The sequence below is a fragment of the Salvia splendens genome, chromosome 8 (genome assembly GCF_004379255.2).
Source record: "Salvia splendens isolate huo1 chromosome 8, SspV2, whole genome shotgun sequence".
Lineage (NCBI taxonomy): Eukaryota > Viridiplantae > Streptophyta > Magnoliopsida > Lamiales > Lamiaceae > Salvia > Salvia splendens.
The window spans coordinates 14,117,286-14,135,388 of NC_056039.1; the positions used below are offsets into that span (position 1 = coordinate 14,117,286).

General features: G+C 40.6%; 4 protein-coding genes and 1 long non-coding RNA gene across 6 annotated transcripts; 3 read left to right on the forward strand and 2 right to left on the reverse strand.

Annotated features, from left to right (window-relative positions):
- The first annotated feature begins 35 nt into the window (after positions 1–35).
- LOC121745037 lies at positions 36–2,955 on the forward strand. The gene is made up of 2 exons (XR_006038758.1): positions 36–555; positions 2,417–2,955. It is a non-coding gene; the product is annotated as an uncharacterized LOC121745037 (long non-coding RNA).
- LOC121745036 (protein ANTAGONIST OF LIKE HETEROCHROMATIN PROTEIN 1-like) lies at positions 555–2,955 on the forward strand. The gene is made up of 2 exons (XM_042138796.1): positions 555–1,390; positions 1,497–2,955. The coding sequence occupies exons 1-2, from the start codon at positions 860–862 to the stop codon at positions 1,728–1,730; spliced, it is 765 nt and encodes a 254-aa protein (XP_041994730.1). The 5' UTR covers positions 555–859; the 3' UTR covers positions 1,731–2,955.
- Positions 2,956–2,976: 21 nt separating this feature from the next.
- On the reverse strand, positions 2,977–4,199 carry LOC121745035. Its single transcript, XM_042138795.1, has 3 exons — positions 3,987–4,199; positions 3,639–3,903; positions 2,977–3,568 (listed from the first exon to the last, which is right to left on the reverse strand). Exons 1-3 carry the CDS (start codon positions 4,089–4,091, stop codon positions 3,090–3,092), a joined length of 849 nt encoding a protein of 282 aa, XP_041994729.1. The 5' UTR covers positions 4,092–4,199; the 3' UTR covers positions 2,977–3,089.
- A 501-nt stretch (positions 4,200–4,700) lies between these two features.
- On the forward strand, positions 4,701–5,958 carry LOC121745085. Its single transcript, XM_042138863.1, has 2 exons — positions 4,701–5,171; positions 5,253–5,958. Exons 1-2 carry the CDS (start codon positions 4,842–4,844, stop codon positions 5,724–5,726), a joined length of 804 nt encoding a protein of 267 aa, XP_041994797.1. The 5' UTR covers positions 4,701–4,841; the 3' UTR covers positions 5,727–5,958.
- Positions 5,959–6,039: 81 nt separating this feature from the next.
- Positions 6,040–9,108, reverse strand: LOC121745084. Of its 2 annotated transcripts, none has more exons than XM_042138861.1 (5): positions 8,926–9,108; positions 7,747–8,271; positions 7,339–7,434; positions 6,894–7,246; positions 6,040–6,825 (listed from the first exon to the last, which is right to left on the reverse strand). In XM_042138861.1, the coding sequence occupies exons 2-5, from the start codon at positions 7,772–7,774 to the stop codon at positions 6,223–6,225; spliced, it is 1,080 nt and encodes a 359-aa protein (XP_041994795.1). In that variant the 5' UTR covers positions 7,775–8,271; positions 8,926–9,108; the 3' UTR covers positions 6,040–6,222. The 2 variants fall into 2 exon arrangements, with proteins under 2 accessions (XP_041994795.1, XP_041994796.1); XM_042138862.1 differs by having other exon boundaries at positions 6,894–7,226; positions 7,315–7,434.
- Positions 9,109–18,103: the final 8,995 nt, after the last annotated feature.

An 18,103-nucleotide genomic window follows, 5' to 3' on the forward strand; every position in this document is an offset into this window, starting at 1 on the left:
AAAGATATACAAAACAAGAAAATATCTTAAGGGGCTGTTCAAGGACCTTGAAATGCACAGATAAGGGGCTATATCTTGGACTTTGGGTGTGTTCAAGCTTCTTGTTGAAACCTACTAAAGCCCGGTGGTAATGTTCGGGCCGGCACTGTTCAGTGTTGTTATATGCTGAAACCAAAACATGGAAGGGAGATGCTAAATTATTTCCTATCTCGAATTTCGGATCAAGTTATGAGGGTATATAGACTTTTTTGCCCCTGAAATGTTTCAAATAAGGACAATCAATGTACCCTTCCCCCCCTTCTACAATCGGCGCCCAAACCCTGCACCTCATTACACGATTTGGTCGCATATATCGTGGGTGTGGAGGAGCGTTGTGGAGTTTTCCAGGTTTCGTCTTCCCCAATTTACCCCAGGTATTCCCTAGTTGGTTTTCCTTGCAATTTGCACAAACAGATTTGCGGTTGGTTTATTTTGTGTGTGCAAAGTTCAATCATCAGCGAAAGCAAAAAAAGAGAAGGCTAGATTTCGCGCGTCGTGCTCTTCAACTTGTCATCCGTAAGTCCATGTAAAAAGCAGTTAATCAACCAAAATTGTTATGTACTGATCTTGCGTATTGTTGACTGTTTTTGCCGATGTAAAAAGCAGTTTAGTTTGTGAATGTTTTTGCGACGCCGTCGGTTGGGCTAATACAGCCGGCTACCTTGTTTAGTAGGAATATTTCAGGCGGTGAATGTAGTTTGCGTGTTAGTTAGGCCGTGAATGTTATTTTCATTGTGAATTAAATTTATATCTGTGTTGAATAGCCGACTATTTGCTCGTCCATTGTTATTTAGTAAAGGCCCAAATTTGGATCCGTCAAATGAGTCTTAACGCCACCAAGTCAGCGCATTTATGTTTGTTGCTCGAGGACATTATGCTCTTTTATCGTGAAGAAACCACAACATTGTTACGACGCTACATACGTGCCCGCTGTAGACGTCAGAGGAGTCAGATTGTTGAGCACGCTCGGCGACACAGCGTCCTCAACAAGATACCGGCACAGCTGAAGTACTTAGACCGGTTATTGGACGTCACAAGTGCTGCGTGTGTGTCCAATTTACGCATGGACCGTAACACATTTGGTAGGTTGTGCCGGTTACTGTCGGAGAGGGGGGGTTTGACAGTTGGTAAGTGCCTTGGTGTTGAAGAGCAGGTGGCAATTTTTTTATCTGTATTGGCACACCATCAGAAGAATCGAGTTGTTGGCACTACCTTTTGGCGTTCAGGTGGGACTATATCGTATTATGTGAATAAGGTACTTGCTGCTGTACTTAGCCTATTTCCTGTGCTCCTTGCGAAGCCTGCACCTGTTCCGGATGATTGCACCGACCATCGTTGGAAGTGGTTTAAGGTAATACGATCACAAGTGTGCCTTACTTTTGTATGATATCAGCTGTAGGCATTTGGTTTATTCTTACCTACTATGTTAGTGTAACCTTTGATTTGTTGTGCTCAAGGGTTGTCTCGGCGCGCTAGACGGCACCCATATTAGTGTATTAGTGCCCACCGATGACAAACCACGCTATAGATCCAGGAAAGGCCAGATTGCAACTAATGTTCTCGCTGTGTGTGATCGTCAAATGCAGTTTGTGTATTTGCTCCCTGGTTGGGAAGGGTCCGCAGGAGACTCCCGCGTCCTGAAGGATGCAGTTTCACATGAAGATGGGTTAAAAGTTCCACAAGGTTGCTAATTCCTTACACCCTCCTGTCGTATATTCATTACTTACCTAAACAAATGTTTAGGTAAGTAATGAATATGCAAATTGCAATGGATTCCTAACACCATTCAAGGCAACACGCTACCATCTCAAGGAGTGGGGTCCCGGCACAAAATCTCCCCAAAACCCGAAGGAAATATTCAATATGCGGCATACCAAAGCGAGAAACGTGATTGAACGTGCTTTTGGAGTGTTAAAAATGCGGTGGGGTATTCTAAGGAGCGCTTCATTTTATCCTATAAAAACGCAAATCCGTCTAATCATGGCGTGCTTTCTACTCCATAATTTCATTCGTCGAGAAATGGAGGTTGATCCGGTGGAACTTGATTTAGATGCAAATATGAACGTTGAAAACGCAGAGGACGATTACGTTTGTGGGGATTATGTTGAATGTGTCGAGCCGTCTTCCGATTGGACGAATTTCAGAGACAGTCTAGCTGTCAATATGTGGAACAACATATGAATAACAGTATCATGATGGAAGGAAATGTCTTCGACTCCAGTTTCATCCTTATTATGTTTTAGCCCACCTTATTGTAATCAGATTGCACTGTTTAATTTGCTACTGTTATGATCACATGTTTGTTCTTGAATGAAGCGGCCAACAATTGCTCAGTATTGATAATGTGTATATATGTTTGCTTCTGTTTTTATTTCAGCGAAATGCATAAAGAAGAAGTTCCCGAATGCCAATGCGGTGGCGGGTACATGACCCTTAAGCGTGCCTGGCCATCGGCGATCAATGCAGGCCGCTACTACCTAAAGTGTCCGGTTGAAGGGAAGCACCTTGGGTCTTTTATGTGGTACGACGAAGTGTTTGGTGAAACCTCTAATCGCAGCTGCAATATACAGGCTGACTTAGGTAGGACTCGCACACGCTACGTTCGTGGAGCGGACAGAATATCAGAAGCGACGTCCCCCTCCGTTATAAGTACTCCAAACTACAACACCCTTCGCATGTTGGAATGGAAGAGCAATGTCCTGATTTTGTGCACCGGCTTGTTGTTGGTAATGGTAGGATTTTTTATTGGAAAGGCTGTCTAGCTGTAGAAAACTTGAACGCTCATGTGTATGCTTAAATTTCCAATACTAAAATCAGGTTGTAGTAAACTTGATAGCTCACATGTAAGCTTAAATTTCCTAAACTGAATGTTAGCTTTCTTAGATATTTCAGACGAAGCACCACGCAGTTTGTTATGAATTTTGGACAGGCACACCATTCTTTTATTCGGGCTTTGTGACTGAATTGTGATGCGATTATAACTTTTGGTACATTAGTCACTAAATTTGCCATGCTCAATTGTTCTTAGACGACACGCATTGTTACCTACATTAAATAATAATGCATACAGATATCGCTCCATCCCCACTGCAGGTGTTAAGGCCGGTCAAACCACACTTGGAATTGGACAGCAACGCATCAACGAGAGTGAAATTGCAACGCACACCTTCCGTCAGATTGTTCTCTTGCTTGAATCTGCTCCACCCACGCTTCACCCTTATGCCACTCAAGTTGTGTTTCAGTGTACATATCCACGTCCCCCTTTCAGTCACAAGACACATGCCCGCTTGTATAGCCCCCATCGGAATATGGCGTTGCCAAAAGCCAAAGGGAATCTCGAGGCTGTGATTGATGTTAGTCGGGGTGATCGAGTGCACGAATGTGGGGCAGCCATCAATGGTGAGTGCCCTGCTATCGTCCACATAGTCTTCATCCACCGTTGTTTCAGATCCATTTTCGGATGGCACGTAATCGTCAAACGTGTCGACCTCCGGGGCGTTTCTCCCTTCCAGTTCGTTGTCCACAAGCACTACAAAATTCAAATAATATTTGTATTAGACGACGATATATACATCCGACCTGATCTCTGCTTTAATTACCTTCCACGTCTTCCGCCGGGGGCCAATGCGTTGCTCGAGAGAACCGCTTGACATTGAAAATTCCCACGTCAACCAACGTGAAGGTGAGATAATCGCCGTGTGCCACTCCGGTAGCACTAACAAACTCTTTCCATCCGGTCGCAAAGAAGAACCCGTTCTGAAGCTTCAGAATTCGTACCATGTGTCGAATTCCATTCGGCCAAACGAGCCGACAGTCGAAAGGTAGGCCATGCCCGTGAATCCCGACGAATTCGTCGAGAAGTCGCTGCATTTAAGATCGTGATTATAAATTGAGTAAAATTCGGCAAGCCTCAACGGCAATAACACAAACGAGTAAGCGACGCATACCATGTCATCCTTGCATCGCACCTGGTGGAACAACATCATGAAAGCAGGGAGGCGTTGATATTCCGAGAAGATGTTCGGGTCCGACGAATCCCCTGCAGCGGCCATTTGAGCTTGTGCGGTTTTCAACAATGGGTGCTTTGGGATTGCCTGTGTTTATTGAATTGACGACTGAGGCAAGAAGCATTAAAGAGTGGTTGAATGGAAGGTGGTGATCATTTATGATTTAGTAATGTGGTTGAGTACTTAAACCGAGTACTTGTTTTTTTCAGTAGAATAAATAAGTGGTGATTCACATAAATTCATGAGTTATTACCTAAGCAGATTTCACAGTACACGGGGTTAATAAAATTGAATGCATGTACCGATGGTGGTTGAAAGAAGGGATATACAAAACGTGTTGAGGTTAATACCAAACATGGGGCTCGAGTATACAAAATCGGATCAATCCTATTCACGCTGTTGTTATGGTCGACGTATTAACATTATGAAGTTACATAAAAAATGTGTATTGAATTGGTGTTGATGCTACGGGTACCACGATTATAATCAACATTCTACAATGGTAAAACCCGATTAGCATGTCTATACTACCGACGTAGTCAACAGGCCACTCTAATATGTTGAATTGATTACATCTTTTCTTATTCTACATTGTGTATTGTTGATATACTTATGACATTGTGTGTCTCGAGGATCAGAAACCATCATGAAATCCTAGACATGGGTGATGTTTTGCATTAATACGAGTGGTTGATAAGTGTCAATCAAATTCAATCACACCCTCCTACTTATAGATGTGGGTGTGCATCGCCGTGATTAACCTCACCATACAAACACAATACAAATCGGACAACTATGGCTATACCTCCACAAGCAGACTTCTTCTATACGGGAAAATGGTCTCCGGCATGCGATGATGCGTTGGTGGACTGCCTCATCATGCTGAAGGAGGAACGGGATGTGACGAAAAACATTTACCCTGCGTGGTTCATCCTTACGGCGTGCGATTGGATCAAGAACAAAGTAAGTGTTGTGTTCTCCGAGCTAGAGCTGACTGATCGGATAGAAATGTTGCGGAAGCGGTATTACACTTTCAAAGCAGTCCTCCGGCTCCGAGGTGCGTACTGGAACCCCCAGCTGAAAGCGGTCGTAGCACCACAAGAGTCGTGGGATAACATGCTTAAGGTATGGGAAGAGTTCTGCTAGTTAAAAACGTAGTCAATGAACACTTATTACCTAAGCTTTTACCTTTCTTATAACATGTAGATGAACACATTTGCGGGTGCTTACTACTATGAGGAAGAACCGATTTGGGCACGTCTCGCGTGTGTGTTTGGGTTCGACGATATAAAGGTAGAGGGACAACATGATGTGGTCGTCATCTCCGACAACACCGAAGAGCTAGGTGCACACGAAGTCACTGTCCAAGCTGATGCCGGTGGGGAAGAGGAGGTGAACTCTCCTAGGGTGTTCCCTGGACCGAAGGTGCGGCGGAAGTTGTTTGAGGCTGACCTACTGCCCAATGATCGAGAGTCAAGCAACGAGTCCGGGATATATTTCATCGACTTAACATCAGACGGGCAGCTGCGGACAAGGGAAGAGAAGGGCAGGATTCTATATCAACCAACCAAACCGTCTGGTGATGGTTCTGGGCCTTCACACGTGAAGTCCCCCCGTGCAAGTTCTTGCGGCTCTAACTCCCCGATGAAGATGTCTAACCAGATACGAGGCCGTCCATGACAGGGCACCACAACAAGGTCGTTTTGATATCTTCCACGCTAGTCGTTCTAATGAAGGTTATATATTATGGTTATTTTGCAGGTTTATTTCCCGGAATTGGAACTATGTATGTAGTAAGGAAGACCTTTTGGGCAGTGTTGTATGGCAAAATATTGTACAAATCGATGCCATTGTGGTGGGTGTAGACGTTTTGTGATGTGGTGTATGAAATATAACCATTGCAATCACCCTATTCCTTTTGTATCCGCATTGTGACTTGTATAAGATCCGGAATACATTGGAACGGCACAATAAAAAACGTAGGACTCGGGTATAGAAGCATAAATAAACCTTTCATAAAACTAATGCAGGCCAATCACTTGCCACAGACAGAAAGGCAAAAAGGGGGGTTCAGTAACCAAAAGATAAGTTGATTTTCCTACAGCTATAACAATATTAAAAACATAGCAAAAACACACACCGAGGTGTCCAAAACATAATGAGCTCATCGCTTCAATCACACCTCCTTATGTTCGTCCTCGATAAGGCATAGGAGATATCCCAAACGAGCATTAACCGGCATACCAATGAAAACTTCAAGACGTTGAGGTTTGTCGCCAAGAATATTGCACAAACGGTATCGTTGGGGCAGGGTAAGTCCTTCTACAGTGCATAGCTTATCATACACTTCCTGTCGTGCCTGACCCATGTCGAACTCGTATCCGATGCGTTTAGAAATCATCTCTAGTCGCGCGTCTGTTCTCTGGTGGAGGTTGCCAAGGAACTCGATTAGATCAGCATCGGGGGATGGTTTTTTGCTCTTACGGGGTATAGATTTGGTAGTCGACGTTTGTTTCCCACTATCGTCGGAGCTGTCGTCGTGCACCTCATTGTTGTTGGACACCGGTGTAAACGGTTCAGTAATGAAATCTTCAAAGGAGGGGTGGTAGTCGTTCTCGTAAACCTGGCTTCCTCCAGAAACCTGTGCACGAAGACTTTTTGCAGCAGCTCCTATCTCTTCAGCAGCCACCCCTGAAGCACGATCCTTGCCAAATATAGTCTTCCACGTCTCCCACAAAGGCCACGATTTGTTCCGCATATATTTTGTTTCTTTGTCTGCCTGCAATTACCACCAATTGCTAAATATGTATTTACAATATAAGGACCAAGTCTTTAATATCACAATACCTGCACAATCTGGTCCCATTGCTCATCACTACAATCAAACTTGTGATCACCGTGATGGTTCCACCCTACCCCAGTTCGACTTAGTATAGAACGGAGAAGGCCGTAGCTCTTCTTCCATGACGCAATTTTGGAGTTGATGTGCGGATTGCCTTTCAAGTCCGTGTTGGGGAACTCGGCACGGAGACTATCTTCTATCTTACTTTGGTACCCTGCTCTGAAACCGTTGTCCGATTTCCACCCTGTTGCAGTGAGCTCAAGCAATGTCGCTGCGAGTATGTCTTCCTCCTTTGGAGTCCACATTCGTCTCGATCTTTCCCCCTTGCGAAACTTGTTCTGCGGCGTCCCAGTCACAACTTCAATAGACCCAAAACACACCAGCCCAATCAGAAATTCATGTAACCACATTAGAAGCGGTCGTTACCTGAACCAGATGGAAACACAGTACCATCGCAATCGCCCCTGCTTCTAGGACTACCACTCCATGGACGTTTCCCGGAGTTGGGGATACATACACTCGGTGCGCCCGATAAGGGAGACATACCTTAAGTAGAAGCCAATTTGTAATAATCAATTACCAAAATAACTTAATCACATTTGGAACTAGGCAAAATCAATACAGACCTCCAACAAATATAAAACCACTGCATCAATTTACCAACAGAGACAACTATTCAATCGGAAAATAAAAAGAACACCACTGTGTGTGGTGCAACCGGGTCTCCGTTTAGATGCGCATACCGTAAACAATCGGACAAGAATAGCATTGTTCCTCATATTTTGTGGGAAAACACAGGGTAGTAATGAGCAAATGTAGATACGTGACGCAGGCTAAATTTGAGAGCATCGTACATACCTTGCCCGTGATGATGACCAGACTGCATCGTGCGTCGCCTCTTGCTCAATCCGCCAAAACTACCTTCCAACTAATGTCGGAATAAAAGGCTTCAAATTGTTGAGGTTTCCGCCAAGTGAAATTGAGTGGCGGGATTCCTCAATTATTGAGGGCATATTGGGAATTTTAACTGATGGGGCTCATTAAAATAAATTGAAAAACATATTTTGATTGCTATGCACGGAGGCAAAACCTCTAGCTTGAACACAAGTAAGTCAGGGATTACAAATGTGATTGCACAGTACTAAAACCGGATCAGCTTTAAATTTGAACATATCAGGCCTGGCAACTTGAACAGCCCCTAAGAGTAGAGTTCCATCGAAAGTTTTCTAAGATTGCAATGTCAAATTCATAGACTGACAAGAAAGTGTGAACTGCATTACTTGGAGGTTTAATTTTTTTCATGTGATTCTTGATTGGGACCCTTGACCTTCATCTTCCTGGAGAAAACTCGGCCGGGGTCAATTTCCTCCTGAGTTGTAGGGGCTGGAGGGGTGTAAGTTATCCCGGTCACAATTCCAACAAATATTGCATTAACAAGGCAGACCAAACTTGACATTATCTTGAATTCACCAGGAATATAAATTTCTTTGTTTAAAATTAACATATGATTTCAAACCCTACTACATGGAGTTTAAAACTATTTCATGCTCACATTTTATTTTAGTTGCTAAAATGAGATTTTCAGATTTATAAAACTCCCCAAAATAATTTTTCAACAAATTAATCAAAAATCTCTCAAGTAAAATGATAAGCTTATGGCCAACATATTATCCCCAAAAATCTTATCTTTCTGTCGCTATCATACTTGTAATATCATACCATGGCTCCAATTGCATAAATATGAAACTAAAATTACACAAATTTATGAAAAATATAAAATCCTCAATTCAAAGAACCTAAATTTTTTATATGTCACAAACTTGAATTATAGGCTATTTTCATAGTCAAAGCATGCTAGAAATTTACACCATATTCATATCCATCAACAAAGATCAGTCAACCATTCGAAAATAGAAGTGAGAAAATTGACAGGTTTTCAATTTTCTTCATGCTCAAACAAAGAGTCCGAATTACCCACATATAAAGCTCAATAATAGAATTAGAAGCAAGAATAACATGTTGGGAAGAAATTCAAACCTTAAATCCCAAGAATATTTGAAATAGCTATATATGGAGCTTCAAGTTTATTTTTTTTGAAATTGGAGACAAGTTCATGCGATTTGGAAATTATGGTTCACGGCGTGGGCTACCAGTGAGAATAATTGGCGTGAGGAAAGGGGAGAAGAGAGAGATACTTCTTTGAAATTAATTATATGTACCAGATCTCTCTTTGAAATTAATTATATGTACCATTTTACGATTTACAATCTGAAATTAGTAGTACAAATAGAGCTGGGTAAATATACCGAAAAGATGGTATATCGATCGTATCGTACCAAAAAATATCAAATTTTCGGTATTTTGAAATTTTCGGTACGATACAATACCATATCGTAAGTTTTCGATACGATAACGATATAAATTTTATTATACCACGGTATACCGTTTTATATCGATATTATCTATATACCGAAATATATCGAAAATCAATACGTATTGAATTATCGATGCATACCCTTTATAATAATAACACGTATGGGGATGTGAACAATGTTTATTCCATTGTGTTGAAATTATATTAATTTTGGTTTTATTTTTCAGTTTGAAATTATATTTTTCGGTATACAGGTATTCGAAATGGTATAAAATTTCGGTATATCGTACCGAACTTCGGTATGATATACCGAAATTTTTGATACGGTAACGGTATAGAAATTATCCATACCGAAATTTCGATATACCGTAATTCGACGTACCAAAAATCAGTTTTTTCAACATATTAATAAAAAATATCTCAAGTAAAGTTATAAGCTTACATATTATCCCCAAAAATCATATCTTTTTGTCGCTATCATACTTGTAATATCATACCATGGCTCCAATTGCATAAATATGAAACTAAATTACACAAATTTATAACAAATATAATGTAACACCCCCATTATTTTTTTGTTATTTGTTCTAACTGTGGAAAATCGACTCTTTAGTGTTGTTATTCGTATCTAATCTCTTTTACCTCGCGTTGTGATCGAGTGTTATGTTTAAAGTAAGTATCATGTAGTTCTTTTAGCATTGCAGAACTAATAACTAGTTTGAGATGTTCTTTTTACAAATAAAAGTCCAAAAGCGTTTTTACAACGAGCTCGATGATAGATAAGAATAAGAACACGTTTTCGGACATCACAAGAGTCGTACCGGGACGGACTCGCGCCGGACAGCCGTGCCGAGTGCCGGGCAGCCCCGGGACAGCCCGTCTTCTGTCCTCCGGGTCTTGCTGGATCACCACTTTTTGCACTCCCTATACCTACACGAAAGAATAGACCAAGTATCAAATACACTTTCGACATCAAATCAAGACGAAAAGTTGGATAAGAACCGCATCACATCAAGCACGTTTTCCAAACGACGGCCGCATTTATTAGTCGTCGTATCGAAATGACAAGACGGGAGTTTTTGTTTTTTTGTGAAAAATGTAATTTTCTTTCTATTTTTTTTTCTTCTCTCCTTTGTCTATAAATATAACCTCCATCCTCTCCTCTTCTTCATCCTCTCCAAAAAAAAATTTCTTCCATCCTTGTTCTTGCATCCATTGGAGTTGGATTTTCAAGAGTTCCCGACGAATCGCATCAATCATTGCTTCTACCGTTTGATTTTTTGATTCGAGAAGGTATAACTAAAATCTTTTCCTCGTCTTCACCATTGAAAACCTTGTTCTTGATTCCTTCATGCATATAATGAGTGTAGGAATCTTAGATCGTATAATTAATCGGTGGGAATTTGTGTTTGTATGAGAAAAATTGTGAATATGCGTTTTTGAATGAGTATGTGTGAAGTTTGAATGAATCATTGGTGAATGATGTGTGAATATATGAGAACATGATTGTGAGAACCTTTTGAAGCATGATTGTGTGTTGGAAGCATGAAAAATTGTATTTGGATGATTGAGGAAGAAACCATAATTTCGAATTTGTGAGCCTGAAATCTGTGACGTTCGAATAGCAGTTTCTAATGTGTAATTGACCTATCAAACGATCGAATTTTGATGTGAAAATTTTACTGAGTAAACTTCAAGGTGTTTTCTTTATTGTGAGTGAATTTCAGCCCCTTTCGACTAAAGATGAAATTTTAATAAATTTTTGAAGTCGACTGCGCAATTCTTCCATAAACCGGTATTCTCGGCCAGAATGTTTCGTTTTCTGTTTGACCGACCAAATGACCTCCTTTTGATGTAAATTTTTAGCTGGGTGAAATTTGATGCGTCTTCTGTATTTTGTGAAAATTTCAGCCTCATTGGACATCGGATGGAGTTTTAGTGAATTTTACAAAACGGTCGCGCAGTTCGGCCAGTTTTCTGCCTTAATAAAATAGTGCTTATTTTCAAGTTTAATGGTGTTATATGATGCATGTATGTCCAAGGAGTGTGTTTATTGGTGTGGTTATGTGTTGCACGTTAAAATATGTTATGGTGTATTTTTCCCTCTTGTGTTGAACGTTGGGTTGGGTAAATTGAGAAAAACGACGAGAGAGGAACGATAGGACATGCATAGAAAAATGAGTTTATGGAAGGCTGACTTATGTTGTGATGTTGGCAAGGATTATTGTGTGTACGTGAGCACAAGGAACGAGAGTTGCCTTAAGTTGGATTGAATTTTGTTAAGCGAACGAGGTGGGCTTTCTTTTACTAAACTCTTTTACGCTTTCAAAAGTATGATTATGGTGTAATAAGGGTGGTTTAAAGTGTTATGTCATGCCATGTTTGTTTTGATGATGAGATTGTGCCTGATGCCTAGTTTGTGAATGCGCTCCATTAGGCTATAGGGCTATGTTAAACGAATTCGGGTCTGAGTACGGCCGCAAACCCTATCAGGCTAGTGTACACAGGTGGGATCGTGAGCCGTCCTTGCTAGTCGGCCGGTCCCGTGGGCGAATAGTGTGGCCACACTTTCGTCGCACTATGGAAAGAGAATGTGATTGAATGATTGATGAGAAAGTGGGGAGATTGATTGTCTGGCCAGACTTTGAAATATTTTTGTGTTCTCGTGATATTTCTTAACTACATATAAAACTCGAGATCACTGGTATGGATGACATAACTATTTTTTTTTATGAAAATGTTTTCGGCATGAGCCCATTGAGTACAACAAGTACTCAGCCCTGCATGTGTTTTCCCTATGTGCAGGTTGAGCGGGATGTTGCGGTGGATGTTGAGTCGGCCTAGGGAATTTGGATGCATTGTGTCTTCATACACAGGCGTCATCCTTGACTCTCTTTGAAACCTTATTTCCGCTGCTATATTTTTGAACCATGCCTCAAGACCTTACTTTATTTTGTACTGTTTTGAGTATGTCAAATTCTGTTAGACTTTAATCCGTTGTTTACTTCATTACTCCAAAATGGTTCTTCGTAACCTAAACCAAGTGTTTTCTTTTGGAAGTTAATTGGATTTTGACATTTATTTTCTCCGCTGCTTCTTTTGAAGAATCATTTGCTAAGTCTTGACTAATAAAAAAAATAAAGTTGTAACGTTAAGTTTCTTTAAGCTAAAATCTCGTTATTTAACTTTTAATATTATCCTTTTAAGCCATTTGAGTCTTTCTTATGAACTGTCGTCCTTAAATGTTGTCTTTATTGCTATCCCGTGGTCACGATCTCCTCGTTTATAGTACCCTAGTATGGGTGGTCGTGACAGAGTGGTATCAGAGCTTCGCTCTTTCGCTCTGGTCCGAGAGTCTTTTTTTACCTTAAGTCTAAACTAGTGAACCTTGGACTAGAAATGTCACGAAGGCTCAACATCCGAAGCATTACGCTCAACCAAAGAAAGTGAGGTATGTTTTAAGTTGTTGAAATCAATGATGTGAAGATAAAGATGTTTTGGGCAAGAGTATGCATGAGCAATGAAGTCATGTGATAATGTGATGTTATTATTATGTTGAAATCTGAGTATGAGTGATATGTGATTATATGATGGTTTAAATATGTTGAATGCGAGCATGAAGGACATGATGTCCTAAATATGTGTTATGTGTGAAAGTGTTACGACGTAATCATGTGAACATAGGATGACGGAGTGTTTTACATGAAGGATGAAAGTTGATGAGTTGTTTTGAATATGTTGATTTTTTTTTTTAAAAAGGAGTAATTTAAAAATGTTGTTTCAAACATATATGTGAAGTGCATGTGTGTTTTGTTTGGAGTGCAAATGTGTTATGAGTTTTGAAAGTTGTGCATGGTGTTTGTTATGTAGAAAAAAAAATATTTATGTTGTGGAAAGTTGTTGGAAATTTAAAAAAAAAATTCTTTGAACCTTAAACGAAAGCATGTCAGTTCTTTTCTTTTGGGAAAATTTAGATCTGGAAGTGAATGAGAAATATGACGTAGTTATGTATGGCGATATACGTTTATGCATGTCGAATTATTTGGTATGTGAATCATGTTTTAAGTAATGATTTATGGACGTCAAAGTGTGAGGTATTTTATGAAAGTGTTGATAAAAGAAAGTATGATGCTATGAACTTTGTATGCGAACATAGAATATGCCCAAGATGTCTGTTTGATCAAAGAAAGTATGATCCTTGGAACGTGAGCATGAATTTCGTGATGTCATAATTATGTTTTATGTGAAGTGTGAAAGTGTGTTGCTTTGGGAGGTGAAAGTGTTGTGTGTGATATACTAAGTCGTTGATCTTTGAGATGATGAAATGTGGTATGAACTTAGAGTGCCTAAGAAGTATATTAGATTGAGTGATATCGAATTTAGTTGTTGACAACTGCAATATCACTTTTCCGAGTGATAGGACAAATGGAAATATGTCGTGTGAACTCGAACTTTATCGAATGATTACAAATTCAGTATTGTTTTTCCCTGAATGACAAGAACAAGGAGAATGTGAAAAGACGTAGCATATGATAAAGAGTTTAAGAAAAGAAGTGCAAATTGAAGAGATGTTCCAAACGAGAAAATGTTCGAGGCAAGAAGAGATGCGAAATGATGTAATCCTACAACGGAGGTAGAGATCATACCTGCGATCTAATAAGATAAATCCGATTATAGCATGTTGAGAGCGCGAGAATAATTACAACGTTTTAAGAGAATGACGGTTATCACGTGCAAAGAATATATGAAGATATGGTTTTCGACTACTGTTATTAGTTGTAACGACATGATGAATCTCAACTTGGAATCCGCAGTTTCGTAGACGATGTTATCATGTTCGGCCTCAGAAAGATGAACGAGAGAGTGTGACCTTCGTAGCTAGCTTGAACGATTTTTTTAAAAATCAACAGTACTTACTTGGATTCTAAGTTCTTTTCGATACGTATTGAATAACCGTGAGCCCTTGTCTATTTAAACCCCTTGGTTGACCCATGCTTTGTAAGTAATGCATATTATTTCTTTTCCTCTATTGAGTCATAACTCACTTTCAGTTTTTGGAAAGTGGTGTTGCCTTCATAACTTTGGACACTTGGATTGATTGTAGTCGTCTTGAATTATTATTTATACAAACAATATTTTGACTTTGTGAGCCTTTGCTATTGTAACTTCATTCCTAAGGCTGCTTGCAGTTATGTCCTTCAATACAATCACGTTTCGCAGACATGTTTTCTATGGGATATTCTTCTTCGAACTTTTGTTCAACTTTTCATTTTGTAACCATGTCCGTGTCAAGTTCTTTCTTACAGAGTGAAATTCTTTTTGGTTCAGTTCCACTATATGTATCATTTTCATATTAGAACTTTTCTTTCTACAAGACGAAGTTAAGGCCTACATTTTGTACCTTGCCTTAACAAATTTAATCCACTTTCTTTTTTTTTTCAAAAGTTCCTTTAACCTTGGTTGCCTTTCACAAACTTATGAACCCATTGATGTGATTTTATTGTTCCGTATTATGAATTTCGCTGAACCATGATCAGTGCTGCTTTGTGACAACTGCCTACATTTCTAAATCCTCATGCAACTGATCATTTTTGGCCGTGACATGTTTAAGTCCTTATCCATTGATGTGTGGACCTTTCAAATTTGGTCTAACAACTGAATTATCTTGTTTGGTAGCCTACCATGAGAATTGAGATTTAATTCGATTCCATCCTATGTTCATGACCTGTCTTATGTTCTTTCAAGCTCCGTGGGGATGATCCTAACCAATTGTTGCAAGTTAATGAGATCCAAAAGAGTTGAGCTAGAAATGTTGTTTTTGTTTTCTTGATTAATTGTGCAGCCTTTCTGCTTAAGACACTTTCAGCTGTGTTGCTACAATTTTGAAATCAGCTCATATCCAAGTAAGACTGTTTGATCAATGTTCGAGTTCTTAATACTAGACCAGGAGAAAAGGGTAAGGTTGAGCTTTTTGAATGCCCATTATGCGGGCGCGTTTGTGGACATGTTGAATTGGGTTTGAGGGTGTCTTCACCTGTTGGAGGCTTGATTGATGTTGTGCAAACTTGCTCGAACATAGAGTTTGCGTTAGGAGAATTAGGAGTAGTGGCCCAACTTTTGCACGTTATGCCTTTGGAGAACGTAGACATAATTTTGGGAATGGATTGGCTTACCGAGAACCACGCAACGATTTACTGTAAAGAGAGACAGATTTCTTTTCAAGCCTCTGGCAAAGAGCCGACCATCTTATATGGGATCTCCATGAACCGACGAACCTCCATAATCTCCGCGTTGCAAGCAACCACGATGATAAGAAAAGAGCGTCCGGCGTATCTTGTGTACTTGAACGGAGAGGAAAAGAAAGATTTGAGGGTGGAAGACGTAGCGGCAGTACGAGATTTTCCCGATGTGTTTCCGAAGCTTTGCCTGGACCGCCACCCGACAGACAATTAGAGTTCACTATTGACTTGGAACCAGGGTCTGCTCCAGTATCAAAGGCGCCATACCGAATGGCCCCTAAAGAGTTGGCAGAATTGAAGATTCAGTTGCAAGAACTGTTAGACTTGGGTTTTATTCGACCTAGTGTGTCACCGTGGGGAGCGTCAGTGTTGTTCGTTAAGAAAAAGGATGGAACGATGAGGATGTGCATCGACTATCGTGAGCTCAACAAGATGACCTTGAAGAATAAGTACTCACTGCCGAGGATTGATGATTTGTTTGACCAACTTCGAGAAGCGGGCGTAATTTCAAAAATGGACTTGAGGTCAGGATATCATCAACTAAAGGTCCGACGCGAGGATGTGCCTAAGATTGCTTTTCGCACTCGTTATGGCCATTATGAATTCGTCGTGATGCCATTTGGGCTGACCAACGCCCCGGCCGTCTTTATGGACTTGATGAACCGAGCTTTCCAAGAGTATCTTGACAAATTTGTGTTAGTCTTCATCGACGATGTTTTAGTATACTCGAAGGACGAGGAGGAACATGGATGGCATTTGCAAACTGTGTTGGAAACGTTACGAAAGGAGAAACTTTATGCCAAGTTTAGTAAGTGTGAGTTTTGGTTGACTCGAGTGAACTTTCTTGGTCATATTGTGACGGCAAATGGGATTCAAGTAGACCCAGCAAAGGTCGAGGCTGTGCAAAATTGGAAATCGCCGAAAAACCGAGTGAAATACGCAGTTTCTTGGGATTGGCGGGATATTATCGACTCTTCATTGAGGGATTCTCTAAAATCGCGAGACCAATGACACAACTGTTGAAGAAAGGAATCAAAGTGGTTTGGACGTCGGAGTGCGAGACGAGTTCCCAGCTGTTGAAAGAAAAGTTGACTACAGCATCTGTTCTAGCCGTACCGGCAGCCGACAAGGACTTCGATGTCTATACTGATGCATCGAAAGTAGGACTTGGATGTGTTTTGATGCCAGATGGGAAAGTGATAGCATACGCTTCCCGACAGTTGAGACCGAATGAATTGAATTTTCCGACTCATGATTTGGAGCTAGCAGCAGTAGTGCACGCACTGAAAATTTGGAGACACCATCTCTATGGAGTGAGATGCGAGATATATATGGATCACAAGAGTCTCAAGTATTTCTTCGAGCAGAAGGAGCTAAACATGCGACAGCGACGTTGGTTAGAGATCGTGAAAGATTATGACTGTGGTATTCACTATCATCCGGGCAAGGCGAACATAGTAGCCGATGCTTTAAGTATGAAGAACCAACCGCAATTGGCTTATTTCCTAACGCAAGAGGAAGCGTTGATTCGCGACGAGACAGTAGGAGGAGGATTAGTGACGCTAGTGATGGAGCCAGATTTGCGAACCAAGCTCATAGAAGCCCAACGACGTGATGAGAAGTTGGAAGAATTACGTGTGAAGGTGAGAGCCGAGAAGCTTGATCATTACCGTGAGGAGGCGGATAATGCTTTAACGTACGATGGACGATTGTGTGTGCCGAGCGATGAGGCGCTAAAGGATGAGATTTTGAGTGAAGCGCACGACACGCCTTACACTACACACCCCGAAAGCACGAAGATGTATCGGGATTTGAAGCAACGTTTCTGGTGGAATGGAATGAAAGGGGACGTAGCGTCGTATGTGGATCGATGACTAGCATGTCAACAAGTGAAGGCCTTACACCAACGGTCATATGGGAAATTGCAACTACTTGAAATTCCCGAGTGGAAGTGGGAGCATCTAGCTATGGATGTGAAAATTTTACTGGGTAAACTTCAAGGTGTTTTCTTTATTGTGAGTGAATTTCAGCCCCTTTCGACTAAAGATGAAATTTTAATAAATTTTTGAAGTCGACTGCGCAATTCTGCCATAAACCGGTATTCTCGGCCAGAATGTTTCGTTTTCTGTTTGACTGACCAAATGACCTCCTTTTGATGTAAATTTTTAGCTGGGTGAAATTTGATGCGTCTTCTGTATTTTGTGAAAATTTCAGCCTCATTGGACATCGGATGGAGTTTTAGTGATTTTTACAAAACGGTCGCGCAGTTCGGCCAGTTTTCTGCCTTAATAAAATAGTGCTTATTTTCAAGTTTAATGGTGTTATATGATGCATGTATGTCCAAGGAGTGTGTTTATTGATGTGGTTATGTGTTGCACGTTGAAATATGTTATGGTGCATTTTTCCCTCTTGTGTTGAACGTTGGGTTGGGTAAATTGAGAAAAACGATGAGAGAGGAACGATAGGACATGCATAGAAAAATGAGTTTATGGAAGGCTGACTTATGTTGTGATGTTGGCAAGGATTATTGTGTGTACGTGAGCACAAGGAACGAGAGTTGCCTTAAGTTGGATTGAATTTTGTTAAGCGAACGAGGTGGGCT

What these genes read in the sequence shown, in the direction of transcription:
- LOC121745036 (XM_042138796.1), top strand. Translation starts at nt 860, where the DNA reads ATGAGTCTTAACGCCACCAAGTCAGCGCATTTATGTTTGTTGCTCGAG. An exon ending in ATCGTTGGAAGTGGTTTAAG is followed by an intron (nt 1,391 to 1,496) that starts GTAATACGATCA and finishes GTTGTGCTCAAG; the next exon opens with GGTTGTCTCGGCGCGCTAGA.
- LOC121745035 (XM_042138795.1), bottom strand. Translation starts at nt 4,091, where the DNA reads ATGGCCGCTGCAGGGGATTCGTCGGACCCGAACATCTTCTCGGAATAT. An exon ending in TGCGATGCAAGGATGACATG is followed by an intron (nt 3,904 to 3,986) that starts GTATGCGTCGCT and finishes TCTTAAATGCAG; the next exon opens with CGACTTCTCGACGAATTCGT. An exon ending in CCCGGCGGAAGACGTGGAAG is followed by an intron (nt 3,569 to 3,638) that starts GTAATTAAAGCA and finishes TGAATTTTGTAG; the next exon opens with TGCTTGTGGACAACGAACTG.
- LOC121745085 (XM_042138863.1), top strand. Translation starts at nt 4,842, where the DNA reads ATGGCTATACCTCCACAAGCAGACTTCTTCTATACGGGAAAATGGTCT. An exon ending in CGTGGGATAACATGCTTAAG is followed by an intron (nt 5,172 to 5,252) that starts GTATGGGAAGAG and finishes TATAACATGTAG; the next exon opens with ATGAACACATTTGCGGGTGC.
- LOC121745084 (XM_042138861.1), bottom strand. Translation starts at nt 7,774, where the DNA reads ATGCAGTCTGGTCATCATCACGGGCAAG. An exon ending in TGGTCATCATCACGGGCAAG is followed by an intron (nt 7,435 to 7,746) that starts GTATGTACGATG and finishes CTTCTACTTAAG; the next exon opens with GTATGTCTCCCTTATCGGGC. An exon ending in AAGCAGGGGCGATTGCGATG is followed by an intron (nt 7,247 to 7,338) that starts GTACTGTGTTTC and finishes GGTCTATTGAAG; the next exon opens with TTGTGACTGGGACGCCGCAG.